The 19,701-nt window shown below is 40.2% G+C and overlaps 1 protein-coding gene across 3 annotated transcripts in view; it reads left to right on the top strand.

Annotated features, from left to right (window-relative positions):
* COL4A6 (collagen type IV alpha 6 chain) overlaps positions 1 to 19,701 on the top strand; it is a 337,569-nt gene that overhangs the window by 126,072 nt on the left and 191,796 nt on the right. For all 3 annotated transcript variants that reach the window (XM_077478926.1, XM_077478935.1, XM_077478944.1), the window contains one exon: positions 16,038 to 16,121. In XM_077478926.1, the coding sequence (XP_077335052.1) occupies positions 16,038 to 16,121 (84 nt within the window). The remainder of the gene's footprint in view (positions 1 to 16,037; positions 16,122 to 19,701) is intronic.

The raw sequence follows: 19,701 nt of genomic DNA, 5'->3' as shown, positions 1-19,701 counted from the left end.
TTGCAGCTTTATTATTATTATTATTCAGGATATATATAGTGCCAACAGTTTGCGCAGCGCTTTACAATATGAGGGCAGACAGTACACTTACAATACAAATCAATACAGGAGGTATCAGAGGGCCCTGCTCGTTAGAGCTTACAATCTAGAAATGATATGATGTCTTGTAACTGTATTAAAAAAAATACACAACACTTATTAAAGCAATACTGTATGCTGATATGATTTATAATTTACAGTAAGGGTCAAGTATTTGTATACATATACAGGAGAACAGGATAAGGGATATTTTGAATTGCTGTATAAACATGTAGTTAATATTCGTCCAGATAATTCATTTTTTTCTTGAAGACAGTTTTACATTTTAAATTACAGCATACTAGTAAAATATATGTGAGATAAAAAGACTAAATAAAATATCACATGCGAGAAAATTCATTTTATTTATCATTTCTATTGAAGTCTACGGGGCACAAAACTGTTGTAATCTGCCAAAAAGAAGCTCATTGAGTGACAAACGTGTTGCTTCATACGACAACAGGGAACAGGGGCCATTGAAATGAAAAGGATTTGGCTTGTTGAGCGTTTTAGAGCGTCAAGCAGAAAATCACTCAGGTGTAAACTGCGCATTAGATCATGGCTGTTTAGCTTTCTTTATGTTGGAATTCCAAATGTTTGCGTGTCTTTGCCCTGGGCCCCGGTGCTGAAATATTTCTAGGAACCTCAAAAGATTATGTGTTGTTTGTAAAAAAAAAAATTGCCACTCTTGTCAATCTGGTGACCTCAGACGTGATGGTAACTTGCTTGGAATCTAAAACTCACTAGTTGTACACCACGGCAATAAACTATAAAAAATGAATTCAGGTAGCATTGATCTTTCAACATCATCTTTAAAAGGGGCTAAAGCAGGGATGCCCAACCTTTCGAAGAGTGAGGGCCACTTAAGTGACTTGGTAACCAGTCGCGGGCCACAATGAGTGGAGCGGGCGGTTACAGGTCTGAGTCCACTCTGCATTTAGAGAGCAGACACGGATACAACCCTCTCTACTCTATGGGCCTTCGAGGTAGGTGGTGAATTGCAGATCAGTTTGAAAGCAGCCCAGTACCCACTGCAGAACAGATATGGCCATATTTGGTATCACTCCACCTATGACAGGAGCCAGTGCTATACAGGAAGCATTGGCTTATGCGGCTCTGCTCCACAGCCAATTGCTTTCTCCATCGCCGGCTTCATTCACAACAGTGAGGCTCTAGGATAATGGATCGTGATCCGGGCTTGCCAACCAGCCATCCCAGAGCAGGAGGTCGCAGGCCACTTCAGAGGGCTCCGCGGGCCACTTCAGTGGGCTCTGCGGGCCACATGTGGCCCCCGGGCCACTGGTTGGGCACCCCTGGTCTAAAGTGTAAGCCTTCAAGACAGGCAAAATTTAATGACATAGCTTCTGGTACAGTATTTCAGGGCAAGGTGATTATGTTCTTCAGAAGAGGTTTATTTAGTGACAGTTTAGTTCAGGGTTTTTGGGGTAGGGTAGTGTTTCTTAACCTTTTTTCAGCCAAGGCATCCTCTACAATTATGCACAATCTCAGGAGACTTTTCTTTAAAATTACAAAAAACAAACAAATAGTTTTACATAATGTAGCATCATAGACACATGTAGGACACCCAACATTGGAGGTGGTTTATTTTTACAAAGCAAATTTTTCTCCCTCATTCAGTTAATGTAACCCTGGTGCTGATGGAGAGAGGCAAACAAGAATTTCCAGAGGAACCCAATGTCCTCCTTATAATCCTATGACATCATTGGTAGTTAGAGTGCCAGCAGCTGACCTGCATGGTGCCTTAGGTTGTAATGGTACACAATTAAAGCCTGTGGCTTTGAGTAACAACAAAAAGGAAGCTCCACCTGCTGGCTTGTTTACAAATTTTGCTAAATTTAAGGCAATTTTTAGGGATTTTGCCAAGGTACCCCTAGAGAACTTAGAAGTCACCACAGGGTGCCATGGCTCCCTGGTTTAAAAAAGGCTTTGGTAGAGGATTACAGGCTTTAGTGTTAAGGTTGGGTTTTTGAAGTGGAAGTGTTAAGGGCTTGGGTTAAGGGTTTAAGTTTGAAAGGGCTAGGAGTAAGGGGGTGCTTTACAGTAAAGGATAGCATAGAACATAGGGAGACTTTGCGGAGCATGGACGTTTTCACTTGTTTCTCAAAAATGTTTCTAAAATTTACTGCCTCAAGCTAAAGAAAAGAGGCAATGAATGTCCTGGTGGCTACATTCTTATGGTTACATGAACATTGTCTTCAAAATTGCTGCTTCTGCAGAAGTTTTGTGTTTTTCCTGTAGAAGCCGCTCAATGTTATCCTATGTGTCTGCGCACATTAGGACAATAAGAGGCATATTTTAGGCTTAGTGCTTAGAGGCAGGAAAAAACCCTTCTGGTTGGGGTTTTGATTGCAGCTTTCTGGCATAAAAAAAATGCTAAACTCCCCTAAACTGTTTGCAAAAACGCTCTGAGCATTTTTTTTTCTGCCAAGAGAACTGGCATTTTTTTAAGCCCAGTATGCATGGAGCCTATTCGTTAGTAGTGGGCCTGCACCTAATGATTACCCTGTCTTTGGCTGACATTAGAATCACACCTAAGTTGGATACTCCTGGTGTACGGAGTGATAGGTCATCTTTTACTGGACGCTACATCATGATGAAAATAATAATATAGCCTGTAAGTTCAGTGGTAACCAAAACCAAGCATGCACATATGGTGTAGATTTCCCTAAATTGTAAACTATGTTTCAGACATGATACCTTTTGATTCAGTTTTTTCTTCTTTAACTGTACTGAATAGATTGTTTGGCATATGCTTTTGTTCAAAAGGCAGCACTTATTGTAAAATCAATCCTACAGGGGGAAAATTGATCTACAGTATTTAAGTACTGGATTACACATTTGTGTTTCATTAGACTCTTCATAATAAATGGCAAACCCTCTAAGCATAATATCTGTACCTTGTTCATGTATTGCCATGTTCTTTGGAGCTGAAATTTGTCAAACATTATAGATTAAACATGTGATTTGATTATCCCTAATAAGAACCATATCAAGTTTACTATTTCCGTGCTTGCTATTTTAAGTACTAAGGCATGTTTATGAGGAAGGCAAGTGTAACTGGGCATGTTTCTATCCTAAAGTAATCCTGCTGAAATAGAATGCATTGCTTTGGCGGCACAGTGGTGTAGTGGATAGCACTTTCACCTAGCAGTAAGAAGGGTCACTGGTTCAAATCCCAACCACACCACAACACTACCTGCCTGGAGTTTGCATGTTCTCCCTGTGCCTGCGTGGGTTTCCTCCAGATACTCCAGTTTCCTCCCACACTCCAAAGATGTGCTGGTAGGTTAATTGGATCCTGTCTAAATTGTCCCTAGTATGTATGATTGTGAGTTAGGGACCTTATATTGTAAGCTCCTTGAGGGTAGGGACTGATGTGAATGTACAATGTATATGTAAAGCACTGCATAAATTGACGGCGCTATATAAGTACCTGAAAAAAAAAAAAAATGACTTACTAAGCAGAAACAATAACTTTCATATCCAATGTAGGGGCAGCTGTGTATACTTGTTCCCGATCAGTGACTTGCCAAGTAGTGAAACAAGGATAATGCTGATAAGCTAGGAGACTTCATCTTAATAAACTTTTTATGGTGCAAGCCTCCTTCTTTCCAACTAGACAGCATCCTTTTTAAAAGGGCAGCTGTAAATTCATGAAAAAAATAAGTAAGTTACACCATGACTTGCACAACAGGTTTATTCATAGGAGCATGAATCTCAAAAAGGTGACATTGGCCAGTGTGTATGACCTCACATTTCTCTGATCTCCTGTAAAATGTAGAACGTGTGCCAATACCAGCCATATGGAATAGTGGCCATCTACTGTCCTGGTAATCCATGCATGCTACTGTACTTAGTAGTAGCATAAATACTGATCATAAAGGGAAGGGTACGTGAACTTCCAGGATGGAGGAAACATTTTTTGGTTAAAAGAACATGTTGGTGCCTCTTATTCCTAGTCAGACTGAATCTTTGAGTTAACATCATGTCAGAATGGGTTGAAGTGGACATTACTTTAGAGACGTGATGGCTCGTGTCAACGACTGAGCTTGTTGTTTCTCAGTGTGCAGAAAACACTGTGTAGTGTAAGGAGAGCCTCTTGATGACACATTGGCTTCATTTAGCAAATCTGCTTGTTCCTGGACTATTCTCTGAACATCTGTGAGTTCAGTGTTTGTAGAAGGGAACATTTTTTTGTTGGCCTTCATTTATACTATAAATATTTACTTCGTTCTTTTTTTCTTTTTCCTCTACCTTAAAACCCAAGCTTGTCTACCTTAACAGAAATATATTATGCCTTCAGAGAAATGGAGTCCAGTCTTTTCATGTAACATTATCTTGAGTGCTCTTATACACTCTGGGTTATCAAGGGCCAATTAATGGCCCTAACATTTATCTATGGTCTTTCCTTTGAAAACAAGTTGGACTTCACATGATGATTTTGCTAGCACCATCTGTTTGGTTTAGCATTGTTGCAATTGATTGTTTATAAACCACTGGGGGTTATTTAGTAATTAAGTGCAAGTGTGGAAAAATCCAATCAGACATCTGCTTTGAAAAAATAATCATTGTGTTTTATTTGATGGCTCACATATTTTTCAGTAATGTGGTGTTCCTTCCGATAAAGTAAGGAGAAAATTGCGCAAGTATGATCTGGGTACCTCCGTAACGTGATTGCATTAATCATTCAACCTACAAACAAATGTTGAATCTTTTACAAGCTTTGCTGCTCAACCCACTGAATATTGCCTTAGATCTGGTGCTTTTACAAAAGGGAGCATAGAGCTACTTATTTGTACTTGTGCAAAATAAGTATTGTTTTCCATTCATAGGAGGCCCAATATCTAGTCAACAAACACAAATGCGTTTTGCTATAGAAGAGCTATAATTCATATACAGTAATATATACATTTTCCCAAGTCTGACTGCTTCCATTGTCACCAAGAAAACACTAGATAGGCCACAATTTGTTTACATCTGACAACCCGAGTTTTGCTTGTCAAGTAGAAATAAGTGGCGCACAGTGATGCCATCAAAGGCCCCTTTCACACTGACATCCCGTTCAGGCCCGCCTGTCAGTTTTTCAGGCGGACCTGAACGGGTGCTCCATAGAGCTCTATGGAGCGTCGGATGTCAGCGGTGACATGTCCGCTGACATCCGACCCGCTCCGATCCGAAAAAGTGTAACGGAGGAAAAAGCTATTTTTCCATCCGTCTGCGGATCGGATCGGGTGACGAAGGGGCACTGCGGTCCATCGCCATCCGATCTCCCATAGGGGAGAGCGGCGCTGTGACAGGTCCGTCCCTGCGCAGTGTGCAGAGACAGACCTGTCATCTCCCTGCTCAGCGGGGATCGACGGAGTGATCCCCGCTGAGCAAACGGATATCCACGGGGCGGATCAGAACTGATCCGCCCCGTGTGAAAGGACCCTAAGATGTAAAACCAACTTTATTATAAGTAGAGGATTCACAACATATAGTCTCGCTTTTCCACCTCCCGCTCCTGTTTATACCTATATCACCTATATGAGCATGTTGAACATCCCATTCCAAAACCATGGACATATTATAGCGTTCCTCCTTCCATAACCCCTCCTTTCCATAACTCCTCCTGTGCCCACAAGTGCCTGAAAACTTCTGGGAAGGCTTTATACAAGAGTTTGCAGTATGTCTGTATGTTTTTGTGCACCTTCAGCCAAAAGAACATTTGTGAGGTTAGGTACTGACGTTGGCTGAGAAGACTTGGCTTGCAATTGCTGTTCTAATTTAGCACAAAGGTGTTGAGTAGGGTTGAGGTCAGGGCTCTGTACAGATCCCTTGATTTCCATCACACCAAAATCATCAAACCATGTCTTTGCAGTGTGATGATTTATAAATTTTATTTATGTAATCACAGAAACCAGATTAATATAACATAAATCACAGCTACATTTTTCATCAAATGAAATGTGCTGTCCAAAAGCATGTCATAGTTCAACATTTCCTAAACCCATACTGCAGTCATTCCAGCAGTCCATACTACAAGTAACTGTACAGCTGGGATAATCAGTAGGTTAGCTATGCGATTACGCCACAAAACTGTTGGTAGGCTTTGACAACAGGATTAGGTTTGGTCTTAAGCCATTTTTTGTAAAGTGTAGCTGTACAGTTTTTGCTACATTTGTCTTATCAAGATCTACTGGATAATCAGTGTCCACATGTGATAGTCACAAATTCCTCACACATAATCCTGAAATGCTCTGGGTGCATATTATGGGAACATAAACATGGGGTATACATGAGCATTACAAGACAATGCATTAAAATACTAACTGTGTAGGAGAAAAAAAATGAAAGTCAAATTAAAGTTTATTGTAATTACAGTAACAATTACAGTAAAAGAGATTACATAGCTTCCACTTTGCTGTCGGTTAAAAACAAAATAATTAATTATTTGCACAATAGTGCAGCTCAAACTCACCATCTTGGCTTATGCTATGGCATAAATTATTATAGTAATAATAATAATGGTACTTGAGTTAGCAGCACTCAATTGGCACATAGAGGAACATTGTGTTGCATCTATGCATATAGCAGCAGGGTCCAACAGATGCATACAACAGAAATGTGAGCAGCGATGCCCTTTAAAGAGGAAGTAAACCCTGATGAGTTTACTTCCTCTTTGATTCCCTGCAAAGGTAAAGCATAATGGACTACTATGCATCGCATAGTAGCCCATTATATGTCACTTACCTGACACAGGAGTCGGCGAAGTCACCGCTGTCCCTTGTAGTCCGCAGCGTCCATCTTCTCGGTGGGTCTCGCTGCTCCGCCGCTGTCATTCCGCGAAGCCGCGATGACGTCACTCCCACGCATGAGCATGGGAGCCGTCACTCGCGGCATATCAGTGCATGCGCCATAGACAGCGGTGCCTGTCTTTAGGCAAATATCTCCTAAACCGTGTAGGTTTAGGAGATATTTCTTGGACCTACAGGTAAGCCTTAATCTAGGCTTACCTGTAGGTCAAAGTGGTTTGTAAGGGTTTACAACCACTTTAAGGAATCCACACTGCAGATTCTAAAGTAGAGATGAACTTGTAGGCATTTTATCTAAATGTCCTCACAATATAGAAAATCAGTAACTCAAATTACTGGCTGCTCTGTGCCTGAATGTAGGGTCAGAAGGATTTCCAGCCAGTCAACAGGCTGCTGAGTGTGCTGTGACTTTATTATTATCTTCAGTTTGTGTGCCCTAACACCATTATGTACTTTGTGAGCTGTTCATCCCATTTTACTGCCACAGGCAGCATCTCTGCCTCTCATGTTAGACCTGCCTCCTATTGTAGAATTTTGTGGTAGGCAAATGGAATGCCTATTTTTTACTGAAACTATGACGATGCGCACTAGTTACTACAAGAAAATGTGGTGGCTTGTTCCAAGTTTATATTGTACACCTCAAACTTTAAAAAGACCTCATGGGATCTGGTGTGAATTGTTTATTAAATGTATTATTAAATATACAGCTTAGCCAAACTACAAAACTGTGTGATCCGCTTTGAACCAAGGTATCTCTGAACCCAAACATCGACCCTAGTTTAAAGCAAGGTTCCACGAGGTTCCACGAGGTTCCACGATCAGCTTTTGCATTATATTCTTGCTTTGCATTAAAAACAGGGAGACAAAATAGAAGGAAATTAGTAAAGGAAAACGTTAACAATGCAGCAGCATTAAAAAGAACAAACAATAGTTAGCCATAAAACATAGTATCCCACAGAAATGAACATTGGTATAAAATATTTAGACTTTAACTTCAGGTGATTATAGTTTGCACTACTTATATACGCATAGGAGCATTCTGGAGGGGAAATGTGAATCCCCAGTGCCATATATCCATAGATTAAACAATAACATCTCTTACCTCAGTTTACATGTACTCACTATGTTATATTTGTGAAGGGTTCCTATATGCTTGATCTGCCACTTTCAATTGTTCTAAGAAATCCATGGGTACCTCTCGAGGTAAAACCTTTCAAGGTTGTGGTGAAAGCAGACACCCAGCCAAAAACATCAAGATAAAAAATAATAGTCCTTTGAAAGATAAAGTACCAAAACCAGCTTCTACTGCAATATTCACCATCAGTCTATATTTCCCCCACAGTAATTTTTTTTCTACTAGTCCTCAGTCCAATGATCAGCATCATTCAACCCACTTCTTCTGAGCCCAGGTGTTTCTGGACCCACCCCAGCCAGTGACTGGACAGCTCATTCACCTTGGTGACAGGTGGTGGCAGCAGCTTCCCCCATCAGTCTCCATGTCCCGACAACATTGGTCCGGCCCATGCGTCTGATCGTACGTCTCCTCCTCCTTCCTCCTCATAGGCCAATAAGATAGCTTTTGCTTTCAGCCAATGTGGAAAGGGGTCTCATGTCTTGCTTCCTGACTGGCCATGAGGAGAATCAGTGTGATAATAGTGAATATTCATTCGCTATTGTCACACAACTGGGTGGGCTCCGAGCGCAGTGCTCTGCGCCCTGAACCCACCCTTTTTTGAAGCCTATTAGAGCCTCTGGCTCTAATCACATGCTTCATACAAATACACCCCCCCCAATTGGAATCCATGGTCCGGCACCCTGTATGTACATCAGGGGGCCGGACGCAAGTATAGGGGAGGCAGCACCCATGCGCACCTAATGGGTGGGCCGCTACTGGGTTCCTTGTACTGCTTGTTCCTCTCACATCCTAGTCTTGCTGTACAGGGACTACAAGAGGCTGATATCAGGTAAGATTTGGGTACATTGCTTACATTTACAAAATGTGTTACTATAGCTGCCTAGAATTCAGATTTAAGTGTACTGTTCAATTTTTCATTAATTTAATTTAATAGAAATGGATGTAAGCCAATATAAGTTTTCATTACATTTATGGCAAATTACAATTATACAGAGTATGCCATCTGCATGATAGGTTTGTAAAATACTAGGATTACAAGCAGACAATATTCAATTACCTGCAACATCTGAAATTGGTTTTGAGTCTAAAGGTTTCATTAAAGCAGTAGCAAACCGCTGTGTGATATTTTTTTTTTACCTGAAAGGTAAAGTCATAATGTGCTAGTATGCAAGTATGCAGTACCTATAGGTAAGCCTTATTATAGGCTTTCCTATAGGTAAAAGTCATAGATGGGAGTTTACTCCCACTTTAATTTGACAAACCTGTACTTCTAGGGGAAATTCCTAATTTTAATGTCGCACTCAATGAATTCCAAAAACCCTGTAGTGAAAGGGTTAATGCTTGTATACCCGATTCTTTTTTTTTTTTTGTCAGCGAGAGGGTTGAACAAAAGGGGGATGAATCAATTCGCCCAGCATCACATTCATTTTGGATAGGGGAATCACTCTCGCTGAGATAATGTATTCTGCCAGCCGGCAGCATAAAATGATCAGTGTTAGTGGCTATAGCTGGTGGCTCTGATCAATCGAGAAAAACCTGACAGGCTGCCCCTACATGCATCGAAATTCGTCAAGTCTCTGAGAAATTTCAATCCATGTATGACCAGCTTAACAGATGAGCAATAAGGTGTGATATTTATGTGGCTTGCTACCAGCATCTTTATAAGCAATGACGCTCTACGACAGGATGCACAGGGATTGGTTTACTAAAACTGGAGAGTGCAAAATCTGGTGCAGCTCTAAAAAGAAACCAATTAGCTTCCAGTTTTTTTTGTCAAAGCTGTATTGGCTATCATGCACAGCTGCGTCAGATTTTGCACTCTCCAATTTTAGTAAATCAACCCCATAGTGTCATTTGCTGCTATGGTGTAAGTGGCTGACCACCAGCAACAGGGAAAAGTGTGATGCTGATCCGGGCCATGCGGCATGCAGTGCCTCCTCCCACATTTAGGAGAGGACGGAAGCCTTTCTCCTCCAGACTTGCTCCACCTCACATCCTCTGCTTTGCTGCTGCAACTGTGATGGAAGGACTATGCTATGATGTGAGGGAGGCCTTTGACATGAAGGGGGTCCTCTGACATAAGGGAGGGCCTCTGATGAGAAAAGGGGACTCTGATGTAAACTAGTGCTCCGATGTAATGGGAGGGCCTAGAATGTGTGGCGGTTGTGTACATCGTTTCAGGCTCAGGTTTCTAATTAAAGTGGAAGTAAACCCTTCTATCGTTTCAAGGAAGCTGCCATCTTGGCCTCTAATGATTCTTCAACTGCCATAATGCTGCACAAGTGCACATGTGATCAGTTATGAAACCAGCCATTGAATGGTTTGAAAGTTTGGTTGAGAGCACAACCAATGTGAAAGTTAGCATTTCCGGCATGCCGGGAATGTAAGTGTTTTTTGAAACTGGGTTTACTCCCGCTTTAATAAGTAACATTTGAGTTTTTTACATTTTAGACTGGGGTGCTGCATATCATGAATTAAAAAGTTAAAGACACTCTGATCTAGAAAACAATGAGTTTGAATATTCCCACTAAATCAGTCTTTTTTTATTAATATGAACATAAAGTCAACCTAGTGTCTGCACATAGTCTGCACTTTTTGTAGTAATTTAGGTGATTAAGTTTCTGTAGTACAAAAATATACCATTTAAGTCAAGTCAGAACAGGCAAAGTCAAAGTAGAAGAGCATTCCTATATATTTATAAATGGATTGCTAGTCTGAAATCCAAGCCTGATGTACAAATATTTAACACTAAGAAGAACACTTTATTTGCAGTTTTCTCAGCTTTTCATCTTTCTTTTTTCCTTTAGTATGTCAGACATTCTGTAGTAAAAATGTGGGAATCTAAAAATTGTTAGGGCATGTTGCTTTTTTTTGTATGTCTGAAAATGTTTATATATGCTTTGTCATTTCATGATAGAATGCTATTTATGACAGGTCTGTTTGCTTTACCATATAGAAAACATATAGAAGTGCTGACAAGGAAATCAAATATTACAAATATTTGAAAAAAGTATGCTCTGACAACTTACAAGCAGAATTGTCTAATTTCTAGATATAAAAATATATTGAAAAAACGTACAATTCCCTGGCCGTTGATGTGTGTTTACTGTCCAGATGTCTAGAGAGGTGCAACGAGGTTGATTTACTAAAACCGGAGAGTGCTAGATCTAGTGCTGCTGTGTATGGTAGACATCAGCTTCTAAGTTCAGTTATTTCACATAAGATTTGACAAAAAAAATAGAAGCTCTATGCAGAGCTGACCAGATTTTGCACTCTCCAGTTTTATTAAAGCAGAGTTCCAGGCTTTTTTTTTTTTTTTTTATTAAAAGTCAGCAGCTACAAAAAGTTTAGCTGCTGACTTCTAATAAACAGACAATTACCTGTTCCACGGTCCAGCGATGTGGCCGCACGGAGCCACGCTCATCTCCCTCTCCTCGGCGCATCCATTGAAACTGTGGGCACCCGGCTGGGACAGCATGCGCGAGTAGCGCTGCACTCTCCCAGTGGACAGGCATTCTTCTGGGACCTGTCACGTGTCCCTGAAGATTGCTGAGCGGGAGAGGAGGAGTCGCCTAGGTGGTCCGTGAGTGGAAGGAGGAAGTGGGAAAGGAAATCCCTCTCTAAAGTAGTCACTTATTCCCCTCCCCCCCAAAAAAATGACATGCCAAATGTGGCATGTAAGGGGGGGGGGGGGAGGAGTGCTTAAAATGGAAGTTCCACTTTTGGGAGAAACTCTGCTTTAAATCAACCCCAAAGTGTTAATCTCTTTTGTCTCCAGTGGTGCACATGCACTGCAGTTTTCGGTTTTCTGTGTAGCCATATATACAAGTGGCCAGCTTCATGGCCTTTAATGGTATATACAGCCTGTTGACCTCTAGACCAGGAGTTCTTAAGCCCCGTACACACGAGAGGACTTATGTCCGACAGACTTCCGAAGGAGTTCCGTCTGAGTTCTGCCGGAGTTCTGACGGACTTTTCTGCGGAGCGGACTTGGCCACACACAATCACACTAAACTCCGACGGATTCGAACGTGATGACGTACGACTGGATTCGAATACGGAAGTTCATAGCCAGTAGCCAATAGCTGCCCTAGCGTCGGTTTTAGTCCGTCGGAATAGCATACACACGAGCGGAGTTTTCGAAGGGACCGGGTCCGGCGGAGTTCCGTCGGGAAAATTTGAAGCATGTTCCATATTCTAAAGTCCTTCGGACTTTGGCGAGTCAAAAGTCCGTTGCAGCCCACACACGATCGAATAGTCTGACGGACTCAGTCCGTCGGACTTTGGATGTTGAAAAGTCCGCTCGTGTGTACGCGGCATTAACCTTTTTAATCCAGGGACCTAAATAAGAAAAATGTTACCATACTGAGACCAAAAAATAGAATTATTGCTAAAATGAAAACAAAACTAAACATTGACAAAATTACAATGGAAATATTTTATAACAAATTGTGGGCACACTTCACCAATCCTGTAAGGTTTAGTAAAGAAGAGAGAAATTCAGTTTGTGGTAGATTTACTTTTGGCTTTTTTCAACTAGTGCTTAGGGTCTTTTGACCCTTTTACTTGACTGCCTATGTTCTAGTCTCCTACACATGTTTGTACTATCAACTATATTCATTTTCTTGTTTCACAAGTTTTAAAAGGGCTGGTAGTATATATGATGTTTTTACCCTATAGAATTATATGTTCTCAGTGATACATAATCACATTTTTTAGGCTAGATTATGGGAGAATACAGTTTGAAACATATTTAAATATTACTCTCCACTGATTTTGCTCTTGGACAAACATGGCTAACACACAATCATATGGTGACCCTATAAGCATGTCCAGACCCATAGTTTAAGAAAGGCCGCTCAAGACTTTTTCTTTTAGCCTGTCCTGCTACTTTCTTTGCCCTGTATGTTTAACACAGATTAATTCGGGACAGGCCATGTAGTTTTACACCACTAGCCATTCATATAGCTCCTCGCATTGTGCAAAAAACTGCTGACAGTGGAAATTTTCAGTTGAAGAAGTAGAGAAAATAGCAGACTTGAAAGCTCCTAAATTTCTACCACCATTGCAATTTAAAGAGGAAGTAAACCCTGATGAGTTTACTTCCTCTTTCATTCCCTGTAAAGGCAAAGCATAATGGACTACTAGATAGCGGTGCCCTTCTTCGGGCAAATATCTCCTAAACCGTATAGGTTTGGGAGATATTTCTTGGACCTACAGGTAAGCCTTAATCTAGGATTACCTGTAGGTCAAAGTGGTTTGTAAGGGTTTACAACCACTTTAAGTTGATGGTTTAGACCAGGGATATGCAATTAGCGGACCTCCAGCTATTGCAGAACTACAAATCCCATGAGGCATAGCAAGAATCTGACAGCCACAAGCATGACACCCAGAGGCAGAGGCATGATGGGACTTGTAGTTTTGCAACAGCTGGAGGTCCGCTAATTGCATATCCCTGGTTTAGACCATTATCTACTTGCTCTAAAATATGTCTTGATTTCTATTTAAAGACTAATGTGAATGGTACTTCATTTGATTGCACTGTTTGAGAATACCATTACTGGTACTATTAACATTAGTGATTTGTCTCTGTAGTGGCGATAATGAAATAGTATCTATTTCTCCTATAATAAAATGTCTATTATTTCCCTTAAGGAAAAAATAAAAGAATGTGCGCAATACATCATTCTAAATCTGTTTAGAAATCTGAGGTGCCTAAAGGCACAGAACCAGCAAGACATGACAGGACAAAGGAGCTTCCATTCTTGTTATTTTAAACCATTACAGCCTGAACTCTTCTGTTATAAGAGCTTATAGATACATGGTCATCTTTTCCACAAAAAAAAAAATTAGAGACAGCTAAGTTATCTCCAAAACCTCTGCCCACTCTCCAAATGCTGAAGATAGTCATACTACTGACATCAAATTGGTCATAGTGCAGCACTGATTTTATCTTAAATAAATAAATTATCTCTGTTTTTGGCTGGAGAAATTATTATGCAACCAGGAAGCCCTGGGCCCTTGTGCTGTTAGGCCTTATAGCTGTTGCAATAGCCAACATGGTTTTGGCATGATTCTTATTGTACAAAAAAAGATAAAAGCATTCATGCATGCTAACGCTGTAGTAATTACCATGATTCTGTGCATTAACAGGCAGCATATAAAAAGACGTATTTGTGAATGACATCTCCTGTGTGCACAAATGCTATCTGTTGGACACCTAGTCATTCCCAAGATCTTGTTAAAGCGTATTACCAACCATAACCTGGCCATACATAAATTTAAATTTGGCTGGTTCAGCAGGAACCAGCTGAGAGCGGTGCTATTGTGCTCTGCCGTTGGAGGCCGCAGGGAGCCCTTCTAGCCAGCAGAACACAATGATTACTGTTAGCGGGTATAGCTGCTGACAGTATTCGCATGTAAATAAATCCGTAAGGATGGTTGTACCCAAGTCGATCAATGGATCAACTTAGATACATTCAGCCTGCCCATAGATGGATGAAGTCTCAGCCAGTTCACCATTTCAATCCATGTATGCCTGGCTTTATTGAAATACGATTTTGTATATTCATATGTGTGAATGTATCTGTATATCCCACAAGCCTAAATCCTTGTACACACGATCGGAGAATCCGTCGGAATGTGTCCTATCGGACCATGTTGTCGGATAATCCGACTGTGTGTGGTATGCATCGGACTGTTTCCATCGGAATATCCGTCGGACCCAAATTTCCAACTTTTTGGAAATATTTCCCGACCAACTGGTTCGATCGCACATACTCCGATCATGTGTAGAGAATTTTGATCGGACCAAGTGCCACGCATGCTCAGATCAAATTCCTAAATCAAAGCTATTGGCTACTAGCCTGAATGTAGTCCCATCGTAACGAAATTACGTCATCACGTTCTGAAAGATCGGATTTTTCGACAACTTAGTCCGACCGTGTGTATGCAACAGTTTCGGACAAGATCCGACGGACAAAATCCGACGGATTTGGTTGTCGAAATCTCCAACTGTGTGTACAGGGGCTAAGGTGTCTCATGTTGCAAAATTTATTTTTGAATACTAAAGAAGGTTTGACTGCCAGGTCATCTGTATATAGCAATGATTTTATCAAATCTTATTGCGTGTTCTGTAACTATTGCTATTAGAGGCTGAATTTGGTGGAAGTGTTTTTAAAATGATCACGTCCAATATTTTAATAAGACACATTACACCTCCCTTTACCAGTTGTGTCAATTTGTGTTCTGTGCAATTGCCTGCTGAACATTTGCAATTTCAGCCCCCCAAATCTAGCTATAGTATGACCTTCACCAGTCTACATGGGCCCACAGAGCTATCAGGAACTGAGGCAGGGATAGGGCTATACTCAGAGTCAGAGTATTTTGTGCAATTTTAAAGTTATGATTAGGTGGTCCCAAAAGAATTTAAAAAAAACTCATCTGGAAATACCAATTAACAAATGTTTAAACTGAACCCTAAGAAACCTTTCACTTGGCCTGTAGACTTGTAGTACCAAATTCCAGTTGTGATAAAATGCAAAGCTGTTTCTGGACCTCCCACTGGCTAACTGAGCGCTGTGCAATATTTATATTAGGCTTTTTATATGGGTTACAAGAGCCACCTGTTAAAACTATGAAAAAGTCAGCCCTACATGGTGCATTATTCACTCTTTTACTCCAATTTTATACCACATACCCCAGGCCAGCTGTAGAAAAATTGAAGTCGCATCCACTTCTTTTTAAGATTTGTGAATAGACTGTCCTACAAATGTCACATGTCTGTATATACATTAAGGAGGAGTAAACATTCCGTAAAAACACAGCTTGGGAGTCTGAAGTCTATATATCCTTATGTCATATGTTACCAAACACTTGTCAGGGGTGATTACAGTTCAGGACATCACTGTCAGAATGAAGGGAAACAGTTATTAATGTAGCTGGTAATCTATTTATTCAAGGTTTGTGGGAGCCATAAATGATCTCATATTTATGTTTCCTTTTTTCAGGGAGGGAAGAAGAACTATCAGGGGCCATGTGCAGGACGAGATTGCAGCGGGGGCTGCAAATGCTTTCCAGAGAAAGGAGCCCGGGTAAGCCATTTTTTTTTTCTTTCCATGTTGGATGGAAACATTTGATTCTTACTCTTATCTCTTCCCCTGTTTCATAACGTACATCTGGAGAAACATGAGTACAGTAACATCATGCATCTGTGCAAGATGGAGAGCAGCTGTGGGTCCACACAGCCTGCTGACCTAACACAAGACCTGCAAGACTTTGGTTTTTCTCAGCCCCTCTCTAGCTGTCATGCTGGTGAACACATGTTTAAGTCCAGCTGTTTTTTTCAATAACTAAGAGCAGTTTATCTTTACTGTTTGATCAGGTTGTTAAAGAGGGATATAATACTGATATAATACAGCTTCCTGGCTGTAGAAGTTCATATATGCTGCCCAGAATCCCTAATGTATTGGAGAGTAGAGATAAGCGTATTTAGCAAGAGATATGGAGAACTGGGCAAATTCTAAGCCCTTGTACACACAGTCGGACATTCAGACGGAAAATGTCCGATCGGACCGTGTTGTCGGATAATCCGACCATGTGTGGGCTCTATCGGACTGTTTCCGTCGGAATATCCGACCGACAAAGTTTTAAAGCTGGGCTATAAAATTTTCCAACAACATGATCCGATCGGACTTTGTCCAATCGTTTGTAGAGAATTCCAATTGGACAAAGTGTCACGCATGCTCAGATCAAATTACGAGACCAAAGCTATTGGCTACTAGCCTGAACGTAGTCCCGTCGTAACGAAATAAAGTCATCACGTTACGAACGATCAGATTTTCCGACAACTTTGTCCGACCGTGTGTATGCAACACCAGTTTCGGACAAAATCCGACGGATTTTGTTGTCGGAATGTCCGACCGTGTGTACAAGGGCATAGAATCACAATTTTATATTATCATTTGCATACAGTATATGTTTAGATTTCACAGGCAGTAGATGCTCATGTAGTTTATGAATCCAAGAAGTCTGGATTCATTAATTCGATTTTTATTTTGGAGATGGTGACCCTGCAGGTATTTATTCAGGTGATTTAGTTGCCAATTATTCACCAGAAAACATCAGATTATTTACTATGTATCAGATTCACTCATTGCATTAGATCTGAAACAATTATGTACCTTTGCCTACAATCTACTTGTGACTCATGCAAAAAAAGCCTTCAAAACCATCACACTTAGGTGTACTGAACATGTGGGTCAAGTACTCAGTAGAACATCATGACAAAAAAAAATACATGTAAAATCCTCTCTATATTTTACACAAACCACACATCTTTCATTACATAAACTGTATATTAAGAGTATACTATACTGTACTATATACTGTATATATTATATAATGCATTATATACTGTATTATTCTGCTATGTATGCTATGAGTATAAAGCATCATGTGTGACCTACCCTGGGCTATATCACATGGTAGGTGGTGAAGGACATAGATATCAGCTATATGTTCATCTTTAGCACTTCATGGAGTAATTAACCTGAACCTTAAGTCCTACAGGAGAAGATCTAATAATATATTGTTGATGTCAACCTAAGAGTTTTGACTTGTGATGGTTGGAAAATTGATACTATGAAATTACATACTTCTGCGTCCCAATCGAATAATTTACCACTAAGATCTTGATTTTTTTTTTATGTTCTCCTGCAGGTCCTGTTTAGCGGGATGGGGATAAGTCATATCACCACATTACTATTACCACATTCCTCTCAACTCTGTGGAGTGGGGATTTAATTTAAAAGCTTAATCCGTGTAGACATTTAATAGAATTGAGTTCATCCCATCAGATGGATGGTCCTGAAATGCTCATTGCTTCTCTATGCTATACTGAGTGGCATGGTACTGTAATTGGCAAATTTGTCATTGAAGTTAGAAATTAAACTTATAGATATGATCCATTTAGTTGAGTTAGGATTAAAAAATGTTGGCATGATGAATCATTTTCTCATGCAAGAGCTTTTCCTTCTATAGCCGCAATGCATTTTTTGTGTAAAACCCCAGTTGGCAAGCCCGCAAAAAGGAAAATCGCTGTTCAGTAAAGAGATATCTGTAACATCTGCTGTGTGTCCAATTCCTGTAAATGTGTTGATGGATCAAATTATTAAAATCATCATGGCTGATATCATTTTTATTTTTTTATGACTGACAAACAATGGCTTAGGACAGCTTGAGTTCAAGTGAGAGCTAAGCAGCTGCTGTCCGTAAGCTGGACCGATCAGGCCTCCCATATCTGCCTTTTCTCCATTCAGGCCTAAGCATGGCTGTTTCAACTGGCTTTAGGAGTGTTGACTTTGAACTAAAAACTGTTGGCATCCCCTTTTGTTGGGATGTCACAAAGATTTGGTCTGTTTTTACAATCCATCTGAGAACCAGAGTGCATCTACATCTGCAGTCAAATTGGTAACCATATTATATCTCCCTTGCTTTCATGGTTCTTATTTACTTCTGCCCTTAAACCTAAAACAATTTTTTAATTACATCCAGCAGTAGCTTAACTTCCTATATCAAGTACTAATTATCCAAATAATTACATCTTCAAACACAAGATTTATTCTAAATGTATCTAATCGAAAAGTGGACATTTAGCCTTTCTTTACAAATATATTGATATCTGTCAAAAACCAAAACTAAATGTTTCTTGCAATTTTCCTTTTCTAGTAATGTTTGCACAATTGTAGAAATTGCACATTCAACGAAGATCTTCTCCCATAACCAGCCCTCATCCCTTAATCTGATTAATGGTAAATGGCTCTTTACCAGTCTGAGCTTAAAGATTTACAAAAATGAAAGGAATTTGTTTCATGTTACAAAAGTCCTCATTTAGAGGGGGGAAAGGGAAGGGATAACCACCAATTATCCCCATTCCCATTATAATTGTGTGAGAGACAAATTATTGGTTTGTGTTCTCATTAGGACCTGACATGCAGTTTAAGTGCAACATTTTTTATATATGTATATATTGTCAGGGGTTAGCTCAAAGGGGATCACCTTCCCTGGGAAAAAGATAGTCTAAACGCAAGGTTTCTTAAAATCTGACTTGTAGCCAGTTTTATTTTAAAAGGTTGCATGAAAATAGCCCAAACAAAATAGAAAATAAATCTTTGCCATGCATGCACTGACCATAGCGTAATACAGTCTATATTGTTTTATTTAGAAAAAGGTAATATACTTACATCTGTATGATGAATATCGCATATGTTAAAAACAATGTCGGCCGGCAACAAACAAACGGAGCCCGTCCTCCTAGTGAATCCGTGTGGTGACGTCAGTATGTACCCTGTCACCATGCAGATTCACTAGAAGGACGGGCTCCATTTGTTTCCGGCCGGCATTGATTTTAAAATATGTGATATTCATCATACAGATGTAAGTGTATTACCTTTTTCTAAATAAAACATTAGAGACTGTATTATGCTATGTTCAGTCTTCTCTTTTTGGGGCTTTTACCTAAGCAATATGGACTTCATAGACGGTGAGAGGAAGAGACTTGGAACCATCCAGTCTGCTCGAACCGGTTCGATTGACATCTGCAAGCTAAAGGCTGCGGCTAGGTTATAGCTATCTGCCCTTTATGCTTGTCCTCTGGTAAGTAGGTCTTTATTA

This window comes from Lithobates pipiens, unplaced genomic scaffold, assembly GCF_037356315.1.
Source record: "Lithobates pipiens isolate NorthernLeopardFrog02 unplaced genomic scaffold, aLitPip1_a1.2 Scaffold_1, whole genome shotgun sequence".
Lineage (NCBI taxonomy): Eukaryota > Metazoa > Chordata > Amphibia > Anura > Ranidae > Lithobates > Lithobates pipiens.
The sequence above is the reverse complement of the archived record's forward strand: the minus strand, read 5'-3'. Positions and strand labels throughout refer to the sequence as shown.